The 20,035-nt window shown below is 47.0% G+C and overlaps 1 protein-coding gene across 5 annotated transcripts in view; it reads left to right on the forward strand.

The window, feature by feature from the left end:
- The window catches only part of FRAS1 (Fraser extracellular matrix complex subunit 1), a 365,258-nt gene that overhangs the window by 324,512 nt on the left and 20,711 nt on the right, over positions 1 to 20,035 (forward strand). For 4 of the 5 annotated variants that reach the window (XM_019498154.2, XM_019498157.2, XM_019498158.2 and 1 more), the window contains 8 exons: positions 1,769 to 1,974; positions 2,480 to 2,636; positions 3,092 to 3,292; positions 5,245 to 5,432; positions 9,847 to 10,122; positions 13,496 to 13,728; positions 14,158 to 14,318; positions 15,766 to 15,980. In XM_019498154.2, the coding sequence (XP_019353699.1) occupies positions 1,769 to 1,974; positions 2,480 to 2,636; positions 3,092 to 3,292; positions 5,245 to 5,432; positions 9,847 to 10,122; positions 13,496 to 13,728; positions 14,158 to 14,318; positions 15,766 to 15,980 (1,637 nt within the window). Of the gene's footprint in view, positions 1 to 1,768; positions 1,975 to 2,479; positions 2,637 to 3,091; positions 3,293 to 5,244; positions 5,433 to 9,846; positions 10,123 to 13,495; positions 13,729 to 14,157; positions 14,319 to 15,765; positions 15,981 to 20,035 lie in introns of those variants that run through there. The other variant, XM_019498159.2, reaches the window with a different exon arrangement.

The raw sequence follows: 20,035 nt of genomic DNA on the forward strand, positions 1-20,035 counted from the left end.
GCAGCTCAGCAGTGGGAGGGTGGGCATTGGGCAGGTAGGTTAACCCTTCCCTGCCTGATCCCCTGGGACAGACACCATGGGCAGCCACAAGTAAGTGGGAGGGGAGGCAGAGGGGGAGCCCCAGGGAGAAGCTCAGAATGGGAGGGGCCTCCAGGCCTCTACTGGCCTGAATGTGTGGCTGCTCCAAACTCAAGATAGCATTAATACCCATAAACATTTGAGCAGCTCACAGTGTGACATATAACAAGTTCCTTGAACTGAACTTGTGCCATCGGGGTAAAGCCATGACAAATCCTGATGCTCAGCTGAGTGCAGGGATCCAGCATGGGACAGCCCCAGGGTCCAGGACACAGTCATCCCTTACCCAGTCATTGGGATCAGGCTAGAAGCAGTGTCAGGTCCTGGACCCACAGCCCCTGTCTAATCCCCAGAGACAGATGGGGAGCTCCCTGAGCCCAATACCAGGGAGTGCCTCATTGATCTCAGGCTCAGTGCACCCCGATCCTTTACAAAGCAGGCATGTATCTGGAAACCCCAGCTGCACACTTCCATTTTTTAGTCCCCAGGATATGTATGGAAGAGACAGATGGGGAGCTGGGAGCTCCGCTCATCAACAGCAGGCATCACTTTACAATGTAGGGCATGAGCAGCTGGGGAGTCAGGAGCTCTCAGCTGCCTGTGCCTCACACCCTGGGTCCAGCACTGTGGGGTTCAAAAGCAGCAACCCACACTGCAAGGATGGCTGCTCCCCCTGCTCCCAGCCTCCTCTGCCCCACCAGCAAGAGCAGCTATCAGAGCCTCTGGGGAGGTTTTAATGCCCTAAAGCAGGTGAAAATATCTCTTCCCTTCCCTTCCTTGCTCAGACGTTGTACCCTCCCCTCCACTTTCCCTCAATCCCCCCCACCCCTGCCCCCCAACTCTCCAACCTGTCCTTGCTGCATTTTCCACAGCTGAAGGGCAGGGAAGTTTCAGCACCAACAGGGCTGAGCTGGGACTGGGCTGAGCTGGGGAGGGGACTGTGGCAACGGGGTGACTGGAGAGTTCCCCCCACCCTGCCCAGTCACAGCACGGGGAAGGAGAACCCCTGTCCATCCCCAGCTGCCCTTGTCCCCATCCCCATCTGAGCTCAACCCCTGTGCAGCTGCCAGGAATGACTGGTGCTTCTCTGTTCTCAGGACATCAAGGAAAGGCAGGATGAGGGCAGGGGAGTGGTGAGGATGGGGAAAGTGGCGGACAGTGGGTGTTTCTTTGAGCAGGCAGGGGGAGGGAGACAGAATTTTCACCTGCTTTAGGAACTTGAAAAAGTCCCCAAAAGCTCCCATGGTATGATCCACTCCAAAAAGTGGGGTGCAGCTGTGCCACTGCAGCCCCTGCAGTATTTATACAGCTCAGCCAAGCCCTGAGATATACATATCTACTTCTCCGATGCAGGTAAAATAGGAGCTTAAGTCAGGCAAAAAGAAAATACTGGGGACAGTAAACAGGTCTAATGACTTTCTGTTTGGGTTTCTAAGGGCTAGTAGAGAGAGAGACTTGCTTCTTTACCAAGGGCAGTATACTCTCCAGTTCCCATCCTCCTGAGAAAGGAGCAATGGAAATAGCCATCAGTTGGTTGGGCAAGAACAAGAATTCTCTGTCCAGGCACAACTGAAGTACGTCCTCTGAAATCCCATTCGGTTGCTGGCACACTGCACACAGCAGTTTATCAGTATGTTACAGGCCTAAGCTGGACATTTTAAACCCAGTGATGGTAGTTCTCTTGTTGTAGTACCCAACATGCAGTTTGGCAAGGACTTGTACACGGTAAAGGAGAAGGAAGGTGTCCTTCATATTCCTGTTATCCGTAGCGGAGACCTGAGCTATGAGTCCTCTGTCAGATGCTACACCCGGAGTCAAACAGCAGAAGTCATGGAGGACTTCGAGGAGAGAAGAGATGCAGAGGACTCTCGCATCACCTTCCTGAAAGGGGAGAAGGTGAGCTGAACCTGCTCGGGTCAGGGGACAGCAAAAAGAGACTGGCAGAGGAAGTTTGGAAAACCTTGATGTTCTCCTTGGCTGCCTATCAACTGAAGCTTTTCCAGAGCTAATTCCTCAGGGCACATCCTCTTCCCGTGCTGGGTTTGGGTTGTTCTTGAAGTATGAATCTGTAGGCAGGTAGACACTAGTTAGCACATGAAAAACAAGCCTAATGTATCAATATCTAGAATGATGGCTAGTGCTTTTGGAGCACGTAGCCTTGAAATCCATACAAAGCTAGCTGTGTGGAGTCAGAGTTGTTACTTTTGTACATCAATGTTTTATCATATAACTGCATTTGAATGTCCACATGTAGCTTGCCAGACTTCAGTTACTAAAGTGTCTTTTACCATTGAATGCATCATGGTAAAAAACACTAAGTGATGAGGAAACAATTGTGATTTTCTGTTTAAGTTCAAAGGAATTACTGCTACTTTCTGACAGATGGCATGCTTGGCTTTAGGTGAAAAACTGCACTGTCTACATTAATGATGACTCTGCTTTTGAGCCAGAGGAACAGTTCAGGGTCTATCTTGGCAGCCCCATGGGAAACCACTGGAGTGGAGCTAGAATGGGAAAGAACACCATGGCCACCATTACTGTTTCCAATGATGAAGATGGTAAGAGAGAATAGTCCGTGTTAGAAGAAGCTGGTCCAGTTCCAACAGTTTCACCCATTTACACCAAACCTGTATAGTGCCCATGACATGTAAGCTACCTTTGATTAAATGACTGAATTGACTTGATGATTGCTGCTATGTTCAATTGGATTCATCACATACAAAACTAATTCCATGTCTGATGGAAAAGCCAGTGTATGTGTTCACAATACTGCACTACACAACTAGCTGTCCACAATACAGAAATGTAGTGAGTGTGCAAAGCTGGGACAAGCCAGCCATACTCTTTAGTGGTGGTGCAGCCTGAGGCTCACCTTCGAAGTCCAGCAACCAGCAGAGCTCCCAACAACCCTGTCTAGACTATAAGCTCAGCCCCTGGGTGAGGCAGACTGTGTAACTATTGTTTATTAAAGTGTGATAGCTGTGTATTTATTTTCTTCATACCATTTCTCTAGCACCCACTATTGAGTTTGAAGAGGCTGCCTATCAAGTCCGGGAACCTCCTGGCCCCGAAGGCATTGCTATTTTGAACATCAAAGTGGTCAGGAGAGGGGACCTGAACAGGACCTCCAAGGTCCGATGCAGCACACGTGATGGCTCAGCTCAGTCTGGAGTTGACTACTATCCAAAGAGCCGGGTCCTCAAGTTCAGCCCTGGTAAAGGACACATGGAGCTGATAATTTATGCGGTACAGGGATTGCAAGTGACATTGTGCATAGGCCAAAACAGATTAGTATTACAGGACAATACACAAATGTTTTAAACAAAAGCACATGCTGTCGGTGGGATTTTTAGATGTTCTTGATCTCGGTCCACGGTGCATGCTCCATTAGCTAAGAAAGGGGTGTCAAAGATACAAACTCAGATCCAGCCCATGGAGCTTTGTCATCTGACCCCCAGTGCAGTCCATGGGTCTCACATGGCACCTATGCGTAGCTGTGACATGCACCAGACCAGCCCTGCACATTACTTGGGAAGTGTGGGGCTGGTCTGGTGTGAGTTGCAGCTAATACGCGAGGCCAGTTCAGGGTTCATGTTTCTGGCTGTACTCAGGCCAGTCCGGGGCACATGGTGTCTGTAGCATCACACAGGACCAGCCCAGCACCACTCATCCAGCTCATGGGGCCTGATGAGTTTGACATCCCTGAGCTAAGCTATTCCAAAACCCTCTCATATGTTTTTGATCTGGGATTTGTTTTAGACATGTGCTGTGGTCCTGTAAACCTTTAAAAGTTCTGTTACCATTTGGAAGTTTGGAATATACTTGTTTCCTGGTATTTATTGTACATGTATTTTTCCCAAACTAGCCATGTATCTAGTGAGATTCTTTAAGTATGTTGAAGAGACCATGGGAGAAGTCACAAATAAATCAAGTGTGACATTTTGACAGGACACATACCAGAAACACCAGTAAGCTATGTCCACTTCTCACTGCAGGAGGTTGAGAAAGGAAGAACTTGGAGACTATTGGTGGCAGGGAGTTAAGTGACAGCCAGAGAATAAGGTCACTTTTGAAGGGATGCCAAACCATTGCTGTCTCCTCCTTTCACAGTCAGATTCAGTTCAAACATGATTCTAGTAAAGGGTGGCAGGGAGGAGTTGGTTGGTGGGCCCATATAGTCATTTGTCTAGGAGATGCCTCCTGGTAATGGTTTATTTTGGATACTAGCCTATATGCACACAATGAAAAGTGAGTTGCTGCCCACTATGATGTTAGTGCAACCCCAAAAAAGTGGGAGTGAACCATTAGGGAACACTTTGGCAAGCTTGGCGTAAGTGCTTCAGGAGGCAGGGTGTTAGAGACTGTGCTCATGGGAATTAACATGCTTTGAACAGACTGCAAAGCCATTTCCTATCACAGCATGTTTCTTGTTTGGTGTCATTAAGGACCCAACTTCCACATTTCTTCCCATTCCACATTCCTGCTTGATGATATTTTTTCCTATAATAAATTCAGACTATGTTGCATATGGCTTTAGCCATGTGGGTGCAATTAAAGTCAGTGGGACTCTCTTGGATGCAACCTTGCATTCCACTGTGGATATAATTTTGTGACCTAAAAATGCACTGTAAGGATGAGCTATTGCACCCAGGGTGATTTGTAATAGGTAAGGGAATGCTGTCAGCTAGGAGCACAGGCTCCTCACAGTACCTGTGTATATAGAACTTTGCAGAAACCCTTACAGAGCAACATTGGTCACACTATAGGGATCCATCAGGCTTTCATCCACAGCTCTAAATATCACAGTGAAAGAGTTAAAGCAGACACCCACATAAGAGAAAGGGATATATTTTGGATCGTAAATTTTTATTGCTGTCAGCTAATAGAAGACAAGCACTATTAATCCTCATAAGGGAACTGCTAGTAAATCTGCCGGGTGATCAGTCAGATCAGTTGTCCTCCCTCGTGTTTTATTTATGGAATGGGCTTCCTGGATGGAATAGGGTTAAATCATTACAAGTGAATGTGCTGAGATGAAATCTGTATTTTAACATAATGTTTCAGTGGTCTTGATCTAAGCCAACCAAGCAGTTTTATGGGATACTTTACAGTAAGGTCAGGTGATAAATCAAGTTATCTCAGTCTTTCTTGCGGCTTTTCATGCAGGTGTGGACCACATCCTGTTTAAGGTGGAGATTATGTCCAACGAAGACCGGGAGTGGCATGAGTCCTTTTCTCTGGTGCTGGGCCCTGACGATCCAGTGGAAGCTGTTCTTGGAGACACCGCCACTGCGATAGTAACTATTTTAGATCAGGAAGCAGCAGGGAGCCTTATTTTGCCAGCTCCTCCCATCGTAAGTTGCCAGATATGAGAGCTATGCCATGTGGGAGTCATAGAAAAAGGAGAGCATAGAAAGCAGCAGCTCATTTTACCTGGCAGAGTGGCCTGAGCTTGTTTTTGCTAGACAGTGGGTGATTTACTTGAGATTAGAGCAAATTGCTGCAAAGTAAGCACTGCTGTCTACATGTGCAGATGCTTACTGTGAATTTCCTACCTTTAAATACAAGTAGCAAATTTACTTCCAATTACTTACTGCACAGTAGTGCATGTGTAGACAGCCCACTGGTTGCAAATGTGCTCCCAGGCAGCAGGGGGCAGGAGATTGCTCCCTGTCCTCGGGAGCTGTCTGCTGCAAGGGTGGGCTCTGCCAATGGAGCCTGGGCAGGGACAATGTTCCCCTGCCCCTGCAGTAGGGAGCTCCAAGCCTATGTTTTGTGATTGCAATCGGGGAGCGGGGCCTGGGTGATTCTTACCTCTCCACCTCCGCTTTGAGACTGTGTCTGGGGAGCAGGCTCTGGGAGATTCTTATGTCCCAGCTCTAGCTCCACAATTGCAGAGCTGTGAGATAAGAATCTCCCACCCTGGGCCCCACAACTGTGATTGTGGAGCAGGGGCTGGGAGCTCCCTGCTGCCAGGGGTCAGTGAGTTGTTGAAGGCTGCGTGGGTAGCCCCACCCCCAGTTGCCATCTTGAGACCAGAAGTCCCATCCCTAACCCCTGACCTTTGCCACTGGAAGTCCCTGGAAATACTCCTTTTGGGAGGGGAGAAAACCAAATCATACACTAACAGTCAAACACCTACTATAAGATATTTTAATTTTATTACAAAAAAATATTTTTGTCATGAATTGTGTTTATATAGTGTATATAGAGATGATTGCATGTTAACTCAAAAATAAAGTCTTAGTCTTGTATATTGCATGTAGGGGGGTGTGGGTGGGGAGGTGTGTGGGGGGCAATAGGGTATGTTGGGCGGTATATATGTGGGTGTTACACAAATCACCAATTGCTCAAATCACGAGTGAGACTTTATAAAGGGGGATAAGGCAAGGTGCTGCGTTTATTGATTACATGAGTTAGACTTAGAGGTTCAGGCACACCGTTCATACAAACACACACAAATCATCATACACATCATTACATACAGGCATACACATACACAAAACAACCATTTCATCCACACATACACCAGATCTAGTTACCAGCAATAGTTGCTCAATATCAGCCCAGGGTGGCCAACCCCGGCTTATTGAGTAGATGATGATGATTTGAAGATAGCAAATTTAAAAATAACAGCTGGAGTTGGGTGAACAAATGCATCTGTGCTCCAATGAAACAGCAGTAGTGAAACTCACCCCACTTGGCATTTTCAAAGTGTTCTTTTATAGGGATTGGCATCCTTTGTTTTAGTGCTTTGGGGTTTTTCCATATCCAGCTTCTGTTTTTGCGGTTGTTCTTCTTTTGTCTTCAGCTTATTTTAGCCTTGGAGTGTTCTTGCTGCCTGTCTGGCAAGATTTTTTTTTTCTGTTATTTCCTTTGTGCCCTTGAGCTTCAAAGGGATTCCTCAGCCGTTCATTAGTTAGTTTACTGACTGGTAATTTACATTTGGCGCCTTGTTGCTTACATAAACAGTTAAATCTTCTTTTTCCATCTCTATGCCATTCTCTCACCATTCACCCCTTTACACACACTCATACATAAAGGCTATGCAGACTTCATTCACTTACATCAAGCAGAAGGATACAAAATGGAGTTTTCAAGTTGCTTACAGGACAAGACTAACATGGTATATTTTACTATTATTGCACTATGTTAAAATTAGCTACATTAGTTCAGTTCATGCTACATGGGGGGGTTGTGGGTGTATGGCTTTTGTGGGGCATGAGGGATCATGGCGGGATGTGGGGACCCCCAAACCCTTCCCCCCCATGGCACACACAGCCCCCGTCAGTGGAAGCAGGAGCACCAGCGGGTGGCAGGTGCTTGTGCCCAGCACAAGCGCTTCTACTTGGTGGCATGCGTCTCCAGCCAGTGCCACACATGGGGATGAGGAGTGCAGCCCAGCTGGGCCGTCTCTATTGCCGGGATTCCCCGAACTCATGTGCAGCTCCCAGCACTTGCATGGCACAGAAGGGAAGCTCCAGGTGCTGGAACCAGCTGCCGTCCCCGCCCCCTGCTGCGCAGGTCCCAGAACTCTGCTGGAACTAGAGGGGAGCCCTGGTCCCTGCTTCCCTGCGGAGTCTTGGGACATGCATGGCAGGAGGTGGGGAAGGCAGTGGGCTCCAGTGCCTAGAGCTTCCCTCCCAAGTCGTGCAAGTGTGGGAGCTGCATGCGCACGTGGGGAGTGCTGCATAATGGAGGCAGCTTGGCTGGGCTGTGCTCCTCACTCATGCATAAAGCACTGGCCAGTGCCATGTGCTGTTGGGTGGCAGCATTTGCGCCAGGCATGAACACCTGCCACCTGCTGGTACTTCTGCTGCCACTGGCAGGGGCTGTGTGCGTGATGGGGGTACAGTGTGGGGGGGTCCCCACACCACGCCATGATCTCTCACACCCACACCGTGCCCACCTGAGCTCCACACTCCTACCACCTCCTGGGCACGGACTTCATGCTGCCACCAGCCCCATGCTCTGTAGCTCCCCCCTACCCCCGGCACTTCTCTACCTGCTATCCGGAGAGAGAAGGACACCAGGGAAGCCGAGCAGGTGCCCTAGTGGCTGCAGCAGTCCCTCCCAGAAGCTGCTATTAGGTGGGGCAGTCCCTTCTGCCCACAAGGGTGGGAGTAAGGTGCCATAGGGTATATTGGGAGGGGTGTATACATGGGTGCCTTGCTCCCACCTTCATGGGCAGAAGGGCTGGGCGGGGTACAGTTAGTTGGCGGGCACACACAGGCCAGATGAAAGTGCTTGGCAGGCTGGATCCGGCCTGTGGGCCTTATTTTGCCCACCCCTGCTCTAGAGTAAACCCATCCTAGAGCATTTGCATGTGTAGATGCACCCAGTATTTCATTTTGAGTTAGATGAAAGCCAGTTAAGTTGAGGTGCTAAAAGTCTTCTTAAAATTCAGCCTAGAGACTCCCCAGGTATTTGTTACTACCTGTCAACACTAGTAGTTGTCCCAAGGATGATACCTTCTTGCCTGACTGTTTAATTTGGGGTTAGAATTCTAATGTAGATATACCCTCTCCACCTCCCGGCTTCCCTTCTTGGATGCATGGAGGGTCAGGGTGAATTGGAGCAGGTGGGGTGGGAAGCAGGCCAACAGGTCAGTGGGTGAACAGGCTGGTACATCTTTTCTGCACCCACTCCTGAGTAAGCATGCTGTAGAGTCAGGCTGCAGAGGATGGGAAAATGTACGCTTGGAGCAGTTTCAAAAGTAAAGGGAGAAATTCTGCTCCAGACCACACAGCAGCTCTTGTATTGTAACTGCTAGGCATGCTGGAGCCTGTAGCTATACGAATGTAGCAAAATCATTCCAACTTTAACTTCTATGTGTGTGCGGGCCAGGAGCAACATAAGCAAGCTAAATCACTGCAACTTTAAGCCAGGCGAAAGAAGAGGTAGAGTGTAGCAGCTGCTGCGTCCTCCTGAAAAGGAACTTCCCTTCCCTTTTGAAATCGCTCCAAGCATATGTTTGTCCAGCCCCTTAGTGCCATTTCAGTTGTGCTACAGCTGAAGAGTCTACAACTGCATATTGAGGAAGAGAGGCTGAAGCTTGCCAACAGGAAAAAATGAGTAAAGGAGTAATATGGGCAAGCACTTATAATGGGCCCATCACTTACAGAGGTTTCTGTGTCTACTGCCTCCAAGTATCAGAGCTCATCCTTTAGCTCAAGCTTCTGAGGCTCACAATCTTAGATCCAGAGATCCTGGAGTCATTTCCCAGAGACAGCACGCTGAGTGTAGCTGTTGCTTTGACAGTGCGCTGTTATGTTGGTTTGGACTAAGGACAGCCTGCACACTAATTGGTTCCTCACTCAGTCTTCCTTCTTTCATTGCAATGTCCAAACAAAGTTTGAGTAGTATTGCAATGAGAGGATCCCACTCACTGTATCCTGCATAGAACCTAAATCCTGTGAGTTGAAACGTTAACAGCTGGGCTGAAGTAGGACTTGGGTCTCAGGATGTTAGCAAATAGTTTCTGCTTGAGTCATGTGGCTGCACTTCAGGCATTACATGAGATCTATAATGAGGGATTTAGGATTGAAATAATATGGCCTCTCACAACTTATAAAATAGCCTAGGATGCTCCAAAATGGCAGCTCTCAGGGACTTGCAGCTCCACATTTTCCTGCTGGTTTCACATACATCTCCCCTCCCCTCTTACAATGGTGCCCACAGTGGGATTTATGAAGTAAATATTTACAGTGCACCCAAAACCTTTAATTTTGTTTCCCAGGTGAATTCTGCTGTTTTGCATCCCTGCAGGTGGTTACCCTGGCAGACTATGACCATGTGGAGGAAGTGACCAAAGAGGGTGTGAAGAAATCCCCTTCACCAGGCTATCCACTGATCTGTGTAACGCCTTGCGATCTGCACTTCCCCAAGTACACCGTCATGAAGGAGCGCTGTGATGAAGCTGGAATCAACCAGTCTTCAATCCAATTCAGCTGGGAAGTGGCAACCCCCACGGATGGGAATGGAGCCAGGTCACCTTTTGAAACCATTACAGACAACACGCCATTCACTAGCATCAACCACATGGTATGTGACTGTGTGCAGTAAGGCTGAGAACATATGGGCTGCATTAAATGCTGGGAGTGTCCTGTGTCTCCAGAGCTTGTCCTCTGAAACATGCATTCTTTGGGGTGCTCAGGCAGTGCAGTACCAGCTTTTGAAGTGTGCTAACTAAGCTAAATTCAGCATGCACATGGGTGTATAAAAACTAATCCTACCTCAAAAAACAATGTTAAAAGAATTCCATCAAGGTTGTAATGTCAAGGACTCCAAAGTTAGGAAATGTCAGAATTAAGGGTGCCTGTGCAATCTTAATGCAGGGCTCTTGTGCCTTATGCATTATGCTACAGTCTTTAATTACAAGATCACCTTCTGGTTTTCTTTACCTCATTCTGTACATAAGAGAGACTGTGCTCATCTAATGGGTAGCTATTCCAGGGTTTGTTCTGTCTTGCTGTCCAGTGTATGCTGCAAAGCCTTAATTGCTGAACACTATTCAAACCCTCCTCTGAAGATAAATTTGTTTTATTTCCTCATGGGAGTTCCTGTAGTGCTCATTGCTGCATCATCAGAATCCTTCACAAGCATGATTTTCTTTATCTAGACAGCACCTCTGTGAGGTGAGGAGGAGGAGGTATTATCCCCATGTTTACAGGTGGAAAGCTAAAGGAACAAAGGTTAGAGGTTTCGGCTAATTTCAGATGCCCAATTTCAAATGCTTCCGACCCTGGTTTTTCAGAGTGGTTAGCGTTGCATAGCTTGTTGATATTTCCAGTGCACAGCTCCTATTGGTGTGCACTGCAGCTGTGAGTGCTCAGTCCTTCAGTAGATCAGTAGCAGGAGGAAACAGTGTGAGCTTGGTAGATTCAACCATCAAGGAGTTCCCAGACCTTTAGAGAGGGTCATTAACAGGAGCTCTATCTGATTTTGATTTTTCTCTTGCACTGAACCAGAATCACTAATGTGCAGCTGGCTAAGGTGGCAGGACACAAGACAATCATAGGAGCAGCAGTGTGAGAAGCAGGTGATCTGGGGCTCGTAGCCAGAGTAGGGAAAGAAGTGGATGTTAAGCAATAGGTGGTACTGAAAAGTAGGGCTGTGTGAAGCTTCAGTAGCTGATTCAATTCGGAGGAGATTTGGCTCGATTTAGTGGCTGAATCTCCAAATATGAATCGAATCAGGAGACCCATTAAAAGGTAAGGTCTGAATCTAATCGGAAGCCTCTGAATCAATTCGGAGAGATTTGGAAGGCTTGCACCAGGTTCTGACTGGGGGGGGGGGGTTGAATTTACAATGCTGGACACAGCTGCCTCCAGCTGGTAAGCCTGTTATGGTGGGCGGAGAGGGGAGGAAACAAGCGTGGGTAGGTGGGGCAGATCAACGCCTCCACAGCGAGGGAGGGATTCAGGCTGGGACAAGGTGCCCAGCCGGGGCAGGGGAGGCACAGGACTTGGGCAGGGGGGCTCCTGTCACTCTGTGCTGCTGCGTACCGCTGGTTCAGGAGCTGCTCTTCTGGTGGCTCCTCCGGCAGCCCTCACCAGTGGTCCAAGAGGGCATGGGAGTGGGCGTGTGCTGCCAGATCTGTGTGGGGTGGGCTGGGCTAGGCTGCAGTCCGGGAGGCTACCCCCAGCCGCCCACTGCCGGGCTGTGCTCTGCGGGGTGGGTGGAGCCAGGGCTGTGCTCCAGGTGGCAAGCCCCCACTGCTGGGTTGCTCTGGAGCCAGGGCTGTGCTCTGGGTTGCAGCTGGGGCTAGATGCCTGGAGCGCAGCCCTGGCTCTAACCGCCCTGCAGAGTGCAGCCTGGCGGCGGGCGGCGGGCGGCTGGAGCTAGCCTCCTAGAGTGCAGCCCAGCCCACCCTGCGGAGATCTGGGGGGTCCAGGAGGGCACTCCCATACCCTCCTGGACCGGTGGTGAGAGCCGCCAGAGGAGCCACCAAAATAGCAGCTCCTGGACCAGTGACGCGCAGTGACGCACAGTGGCAGGAGCCCCCCTCCCCAAGTCCCATGCCGCCCCCCTCCCTGCCCCAGCTGGGTAGCTTGTCCCAGCCACAGTCCCAATCCCTCCCTCACTGTGGGGGTGTTGATCTGCTCCCCCCAGGCCCCTTCCTCCCGCCTCTGCCTACCACAGCACACTTACCAGCTGGAGGCAGCTGTGTCCAGCATCGTCAAGGACTGCCTGTATAGTCTATGGCCGAATCTCCAAATCTGAATCAGCCAAATTGAATCAGGACAATGATTCAAATCACCAAATCGAATCACTGAACCTCTGAATTGGCTGAATCTGAATCCAAAGCAAATACTTGCTGCTTTGCATGGGCCTACTGAAAAGCCAGCAGCCATTAACCCTTTTTTAACCAAGCAAGGAAGGAATCCCCCACCTCCCAGGCAACAGTGAAACCTATATCTGGTTAGCAGACAAAAAAAAGGGGGAACTGACAGTGGTCAGCTAGAGGTGCTGAGAGACCAGAATAAGATGATGTGCACCAATCACCATCATAGAATCAGAGAAATGAGGGGCTGGAAGGGACCTTGGAAGATAATCGAGTGCAACCTCCCTGCTCTGGGCAGGAATACTGCTGAGATCAAATGATCCCAGCAATCCTGGTTTTCTCTGTTTAAAAATCCAAAATTCTCCGATTAAAACCCCCAAATCCATGATTGCTTGTCTTCTGTTTCTCTTCTCTGCATCCTGGCCCCTCTATTTGATTTTGTCCTTTAGGAATGCAGAGTATTAAGGGCAGGGACCAAGCCAGATCTTCTACTGAGATCCTGCTTCTTTGTCCTGTAAGTGGTGAAGGAGGAATTCCCCCAGAAGCTTAAAGCTGGCAGACCCTGCTCCTTCACCAACTGCTTCACCAGACTTTGCAGGCAGACAGGAGGGTGTCAGGAGGACAAGACAGAGCCTGTTGGAGAGAAACATTGTTGTGTTTATTTTGCGCTGGTGTAGGGAACACCAGAGGGTCTGTATTAGTGATATCCGTTAGATCAGCTTCTCAGCTGTTCCAGTTCAGGGAACTCTGCAGATCAGCCTGTAGGATCAGAAAGCAATATTTTGTTCTCTAATGCCTCACCACCCCCAGGTTCCTCTTGCCTCATTGAATGGGCCACTCTATTTACCTGTGTATCTGCACAACACCTGGCACATACAAAGATACTACTGTAGCATTGATGATTGTATAATGAAAGTGCCTGAATGCCCCCGTACCCTGGCAAATATTCATAGGCCCCAGTACCCAGTTTGCACATAAAACAGCATACCCATGATTGCAGGCACAGCTGGGCTTCCCTGTATGTTTATGAAAGCAAAGGACCTAGCTGGCAGAACTACACTGGGGAAAGACATCAGCATAGTTTTGCTTCTAAGGCACATGTACAGACCTCTCCTTCCTCATTCCTCCCAGGTGCTGGACAGCATTTACTTCAGCCGGCGGTTCCATGTGCGCTGCGTGGCAAAAGCTGTGGACAAGGCTGGCCACGTGGGGACTCCACTGAGAAGCAACATTGTTACCATAGGGACAGACAGTGCCATTTGTCACACCCCAGTAGTAGCTGGAACAGCCCGAGGCTTCCAGGCACAATCTTTCATTGCCACACTGAAGTATCTGGATGTCAAACACAAGGAGCATCCTAACAGGTATTAGCTTGGGAATGCACTGTCACATGACTCTGATTCTGGTATTTTAGGGTTCTAAATATTTCACTCGGGTTTTTTTGTTATACATAGACAACTAACAGAACTGAAAATGAGAGTAGGAAATGAAATTTCTTTCCTGTACCATGTGCTGGATCCTAACCTTACCTGATCATATATTCAGTAGTGCAGAGTTGTAGTGTATGCGTCTTGTTCTTTTTCTTTCCCTCACTTGTGTGGAGTTATAATAACACCGCTGTCAGTGAGACTAACATGAGCAAGGAAATCCAGCCCTAAATAAACATCAGACTTTGACCTGTTCACAGCTCCATACCTTTTTGTTGTGTAAATCGATGGAGTATTCCCCTCTTTTGTGAAGCTGCCTTTGAATAAGCAGCTGCATCTGCTTATTTTTTCTGCAATCTGTTCCAGAATCCATATTTCAGTGCAAATTCCCCACCAGGATGGAATGCTTCCTCTCATCTCCACAATGCCTCTGCACAACCTGCATTTCCTGTTATCTGAGTCCATCTACAGACACCAGCATGTCTGCTCAAACCTGGTTACCATCAGTGACCTTAAAGGCATCTCAGGTAATCGTGAAAGCAAACTCTTGCTTTGTAAATGTGAAAGAGGAGATGTAGATCTTTAAACTCTTAAAGGCAAGGACCCTATACAACTATTTCTGCATGTTGTTGGCATTATCTACATAGTGAATAATAATTAATTTCTCTGCTTAAGTAATAATATTAGTCAGCAGAGGTTTCCTATTTGTGGAGGGTATATGTTAAATCACACACTGTATGTGTCTACACTTGCACGATTACCGTGCAGTAACTTAGGTTACTGCACAGTAATGGGAAATTACTGTGCAGTATGGGCACATATCTACACATGCGCACCCATATTGCGCAGTAACTATGGTGACTTACGCCAACTTGAGCATAAATTTTCTACCTGCATCATGCTACCTGCCCAAGTAGTTACTACGCAGTAAGGCATGTGTAGATGATTTACTGTGCAGTAACCCTGTGTGTGCGGACTGACTTGGGACTCAACTTTAGTCCCAAGTCAGTCCACACACAGCTTTACTGTACTGTAATGCCTGCACGTGAAGATGCCAGCGTAAAAACCGCTTAAATGCATATGTGTGTAAATGCGCCCACTGAGGAGTTAATTTTCTCTTTTTCCATCTATATTCCATGGCAAGGTTCTGAGGGTCATTTGACGGACAGACACACATGCCCTAATGCCTCTGTCTGCAGCGTGGCACAGAAGGCAAATGAATTGCCTTCTGTTCTGCCACAATCCAAAAAAAAGTCAAAACATGTAATTAAAAATCAGCTTAATCCAGTCACAGATTACAGAACAGTATTACCTATGTATCACAACTGCATGTAGATTTTATGGTGTCACTAGAGAGCAGAGTTCAAGTTGTTCAGGGTCCTTAGCTGTGCATTTTTCTGCCTTTGTAGGTTTCCTGCCTCAGTAGATACCTCTGAATTTCCTGGATTTATTTGATGTATTTTATATATTTGTTGCTGTTTAGGTTTATATCTTGCCCTATCCAAAAGGCTCAGAGTGGGTTTCTGATGTTTGCTTTTAGAATAATTGCAGCACCCCATCCTTATTTTCATAGGTGATGCGTGGGGGGGGCACATCCCCCCCCCCCCGAGATTGGCTCTCGCCAGCTGGGGAGCAGGGGGGGTGATGGCCAGTGCCCCCCTGAGATTGTGGGGGTGCCAAGAGAAGCACCGGTGGCACTTCTGCTGGGGAAACCCCCTCCCTTCTCCCCAGTCAGCAATTGGCCACTGGTGCCCCCCTCCCCAGGGTCAGAAGGCACCAGTCACCCATGCTTATTTCTACCCTTAAGGCACTGAGAAGTCCTCAGCATTCACTCCTGTTTAATAGAGTAAGCCTTGCCTCTGGACACTACTTTCATAAATATCATCATCAAAGCACATCTAGTATCTTGTCTGAGAATTAAAATGCAACATTCTTAATACACAGAACCAAGTCCCCTTTTTCTTATCATTCCAGAAGCAGGATTCCTGGATGAGGTGACTTATGACAGCCTCATTCTGGGTCCCGGGTATGATCGTCCCTACCAATTTGACCCCACCGTGAGAGAGCCAAAGACAATCCAGCTTTACAAGCACCTCAACTTAAAGAGCTGCATTTGGACCTTTGATGCTTACTATGACATGACAGAATTAATTGATGTCTGTGGAGGATCTGTCACTGCTGACTTCCAGGTAAGGTTTCATTTCCAAGGCCCAACCCAGATCTGGCAGTATTTACTCATTGTATCCCTCTTCTACCTCACAGATTTGAAACGTATTTGATTTGTCCCTGTTACCATAGGTAGAATAGTGCATCATGAAATTTACTTGGTCCTTTTATTTTGATAAGCCTAACATACTCTGTAAATTTTGTAAAGGCAATGCTTTATTATCGATATAAACCTTTGTGACTGTCTTTTGCTATTAAATGCTTTTACACCTGCTTAGAATTTGATCCTTTATGAATAGTAGAGTGAGGCCATAGACATTTTTTGAGAATTCTCAAGTTTTTCTGTTAGCAGAGCGAGAATGAGCAATGGTCTGTAATAAAAGTGGCTTCTTTCTGTATGTACCACTGCCCTCTGCTGGATAAAATATATTTTTGCCTTTCAACTCAAGAAGGGGTGGATCAGCAACTTCAGTGAGACCACTTAGGTTAGTTTTAATACCGCTGAAAACCAGAAACACATACATACATCCAGAAACTGTCATATGTCACACAAGCTCATGTGTATATCAGTCCCTTCCATTGGCTGTCCAAGGATTGCTATTTCTTTCATCTCTGCAGCCAAGACTGAGGATTTTGATGGATGTACCAATCCTCCTGCTGGGACTTAAAGCCAGCAGTTCCTGGCTAGAAGGTATTGCCCCTCCACTGAGGGTCAGACTGATCACTATATTTGGGGTCAGGAAGGAATTTTACCCCATAGTCAGATTGGTATAGACTGTGAAGGTTTTTGCCTTCTTCTGTAGCAGGGGGTATGGCCCTTTACCTGGAATCTCCTGAGTGTGTATTAACAACCTTTTTGTAGAAGCAGGACATTGGTTGCTGTGGTTCTCCTGATTTACCTGTGGCAAGTTAGGGTGTTATGTCTTGTGTTGTGTTAAGGTTGACAGTAGTTTTATGAAGAGTTTAGATTATGGCTTATATAGGATAGTTTGGATAGGGATGATCCTGCCTTAAGCAGGGGGTTGGATTAGATGACCTCTGGAGGTCTCTTCCAGTCCTATTTCTCTGTGATTCTCTATGAATGGAGGCTTGTGTTTCTAGAGATAAAATCCAACCTTCCAAGGCCTCATGCATGGTTAGCTAATGACAGCAGTGCCGTCTGGGTTCCCAGCTGATCCAGCCCCACAGTGGCATGGAGATGATCCATGAGACGGAGGAATGGCACAGGGTCAGTCTGCAGGCCTGATCTGGTGTGTGGAGGGTCTACAACATCTGTATGACTCCCCATGGGTCTGAACATTTGCCAGCACAGGTGGTAGCATTAAATGCTGCTGCTCTGGAAACTGCAGCAATTAATGCTGCCACTGCTTCCTGAGGGCCATATCTTGGTCACCCTGCTGGAGTGTGTTTCTATGGTAGAAGCCAAGTACAGACACATCCATATTTATGGTTCAGATAGTGCCATTCATATAAAGATAAAGAAATGTTTACATAGCCAGCTTTGACTAACTCTAGTGCTTGGGGCAGGTGAGAACTGCTCTGTATTTGTACTATGCTCTTTTAGCAGCTGAAGTGGTATTACTTATTTTTCCAGCGGCAGCCTAAAAGTGCTTTCTTTGTTTACATTTAAATTCCCATGATTAGTAAATCTGGAAGAGTACACAGGCCTCTACTGGCTGGGGTGAATTTTACCCAGTATGCGAGCTTTAGGCAATTAAAATGAGGTTTTTACCAGTAATTAAGTACTGGTTTCACTGTGTTACTTAAGTTAGTGGTTCCAATCTCATTGCCTTCAGTGAGAGCACAGATAGGCTGGTGCAGAATTTTTTTTAAAATCCTATCCATAAAATTAGCACTGATGCCTTATTTTTTATTATTCAAATAAAACTTATACCTGTAGTTTAGTTTTAATATCTGAAAAACTTTAAAAAGATATTCCTTAAGATGGGTATGTCTATATGTTAAACTGCATAGTAGTGTGGAGATACATGACCTAATTTAGGTAAACAAGAAACAAGTTAAATTATCCAGTATTGAGTTTCATGCTTCTACAGCTACACTGCATTTGGTACCTGAGGTACCAGAACTGCAACTTGCTTGGTATTTCTACAATAGTGCAGTGTAGGTATACTCTTTATTCTTTCCAATCCATGCTTCAGGCATTAAAAAGGAATGTTCACCAATTCAATTCACTTGATCACAGAACTACATAGATATGCCTCCAGAGTGAAAATAAAGAAAAATGTCTATTTAGCTATACCAGAATGGCAGAGGATTAAAGGCTTTTAATCCTATACAGCAGTAGTAAATACTAGCCTATACTACATAGACTACTACTTACTGGAAGTAGGAGACTGCATACTACATGCTGGCTGTATCTACACATATGCTTTACTGCAGAGTAAACTAATTAACTGCAGAGTAAAGCATCACCGTCTACATGTGCGACGGTATTAGGCCACAGTAAACTAATTTATGGTGCAGTAAGATAATACTTTCATGGACAGTACTATCTTAGGCCAGGGTATGTAGACGCTGACTGCATGTGTAAATTGCACCCAGTCAGCCCAGCCAGTGGAGGGCCAGATTCCTGCCTGCCACCTAGCCACACAGCTCCATACTTCCAGCATCCTTGTGCCCCAGCCAGCCCTCTCCCCACCCTCCCCTGCATCCTGAAGCCACCACCTAGAGCCTGGGGCTGAGAAACCTGGCATAAACTGTTCTGCTCTGGCTCAAATTGTTGCTGTCCTGAGCACACGTGTAGACACTGCACCCAGGAGTATTTTACTCCAGCTTGAACTGCTACAGAATTTATTACTTCAAATTAATTGCACATATAGTGTTGGCTACAAATGTCCAACTCGGGATCCTTAAAATTCTGGTTTATTAGGCGGATTGAAGCACTGTAATGAAGTTAAATCATAAACCTTGGGGCTGGTCCCCACCCCACACACACATGCACACACACAGTAGCGAGCTACAAGAGTCAGGTATACCTATCCCACAGGTGCTGGAGTCTGCTGTTGAGGCTTCTTTCAGCGTGGTGTTATCTTCCAGAAGCGGGTCGCTGGCTGGTCCTTCTGGCTGGACAGGTCAGGTGCTGGTCAAGTTGGAGATCAAGAGGGCGCCACTGAGGGTCACTTTTCCCTGCTTTTTATCTGTCCTTGGCAGACTTTGGTGACTCCCCAGTTTTCAGGTTTGCCCAATCCAGGGGTCATTGACCCTCGTGGGACTTCCTCCTTGGTGGCTACTGGATGGCACCTGTCAGCCCCAGGGGTTGTCTGCATGTACGTGCAGGTTTGGGAGTCCGTTGATGAATTTTGAATAGGGCTCTGGGAGCGGTCGATCTGGAGATATTCAGCCCAAAAGTTGGTCCCCGGCATTGATTAACTCAGACCAGGGCGTCTAGCCCTTGAACAGTGACGTTTAGAGAATTCCGGGTTGCTACATTGTCTTCTATTGATTTCTTTCGTTGGTTGATCTGCCGTTTTCCTAGGTGTTAATTGCTGCCTGCTACTGAGTTACGCATTCAATCACTGATTCACTTGCTCTTTCAGGGGCCCGCCTGATACAGGGAAGCGGCAGTTTGATTCCTGCCCTTGTTAACATTGTTACAATGTATAACTTACTTCTGAAACTAAACACATTTAGTTGAAAGGTGAGGAGTATAAAATATAAGCTACAAAAGTAATGCCATGGCACACAAATAGATAAAATACCAAAATACAAGGTGAGATACAAAATACACACATACAAACTTTAAAAAACAATTCCTTATCTTATACTGAAAGAAAGAGGAAGGAAGAAAAGGTAGAAGAAGAGAAACATATCCGAAGAGGGGAGAGCAAATGCAGGCAAGAGGAAAAGGGGGCTTTCTGCTACAATAGATGCAGCCACTATGTAGTACTTACTACTGCTAGAACAGCTAGCCTAATACTTAGTACTGCTTACTACAATTGTTATATTATACAGAGCCATGAAAGATTTGTCCTGTAATATAAATTATTTTAAATTCCTATTTTGGTCAGGTTCTCAATGCAAACAATTACTAGCCAAACTATGTTGGCAAAACCCTTGA

This window comes from Alligator mississippiensis, chromosome 2, assembly GCF_030867095.1.
Source record: "Alligator mississippiensis isolate rAllMis1 chromosome 2, rAllMis1, whole genome shotgun sequence".
Taxonomy (NCBI): domain Eukaryota; kingdom Metazoa; phylum Chordata; order Crocodylia; family Alligatoridae; genus Alligator; species Alligator mississippiensis.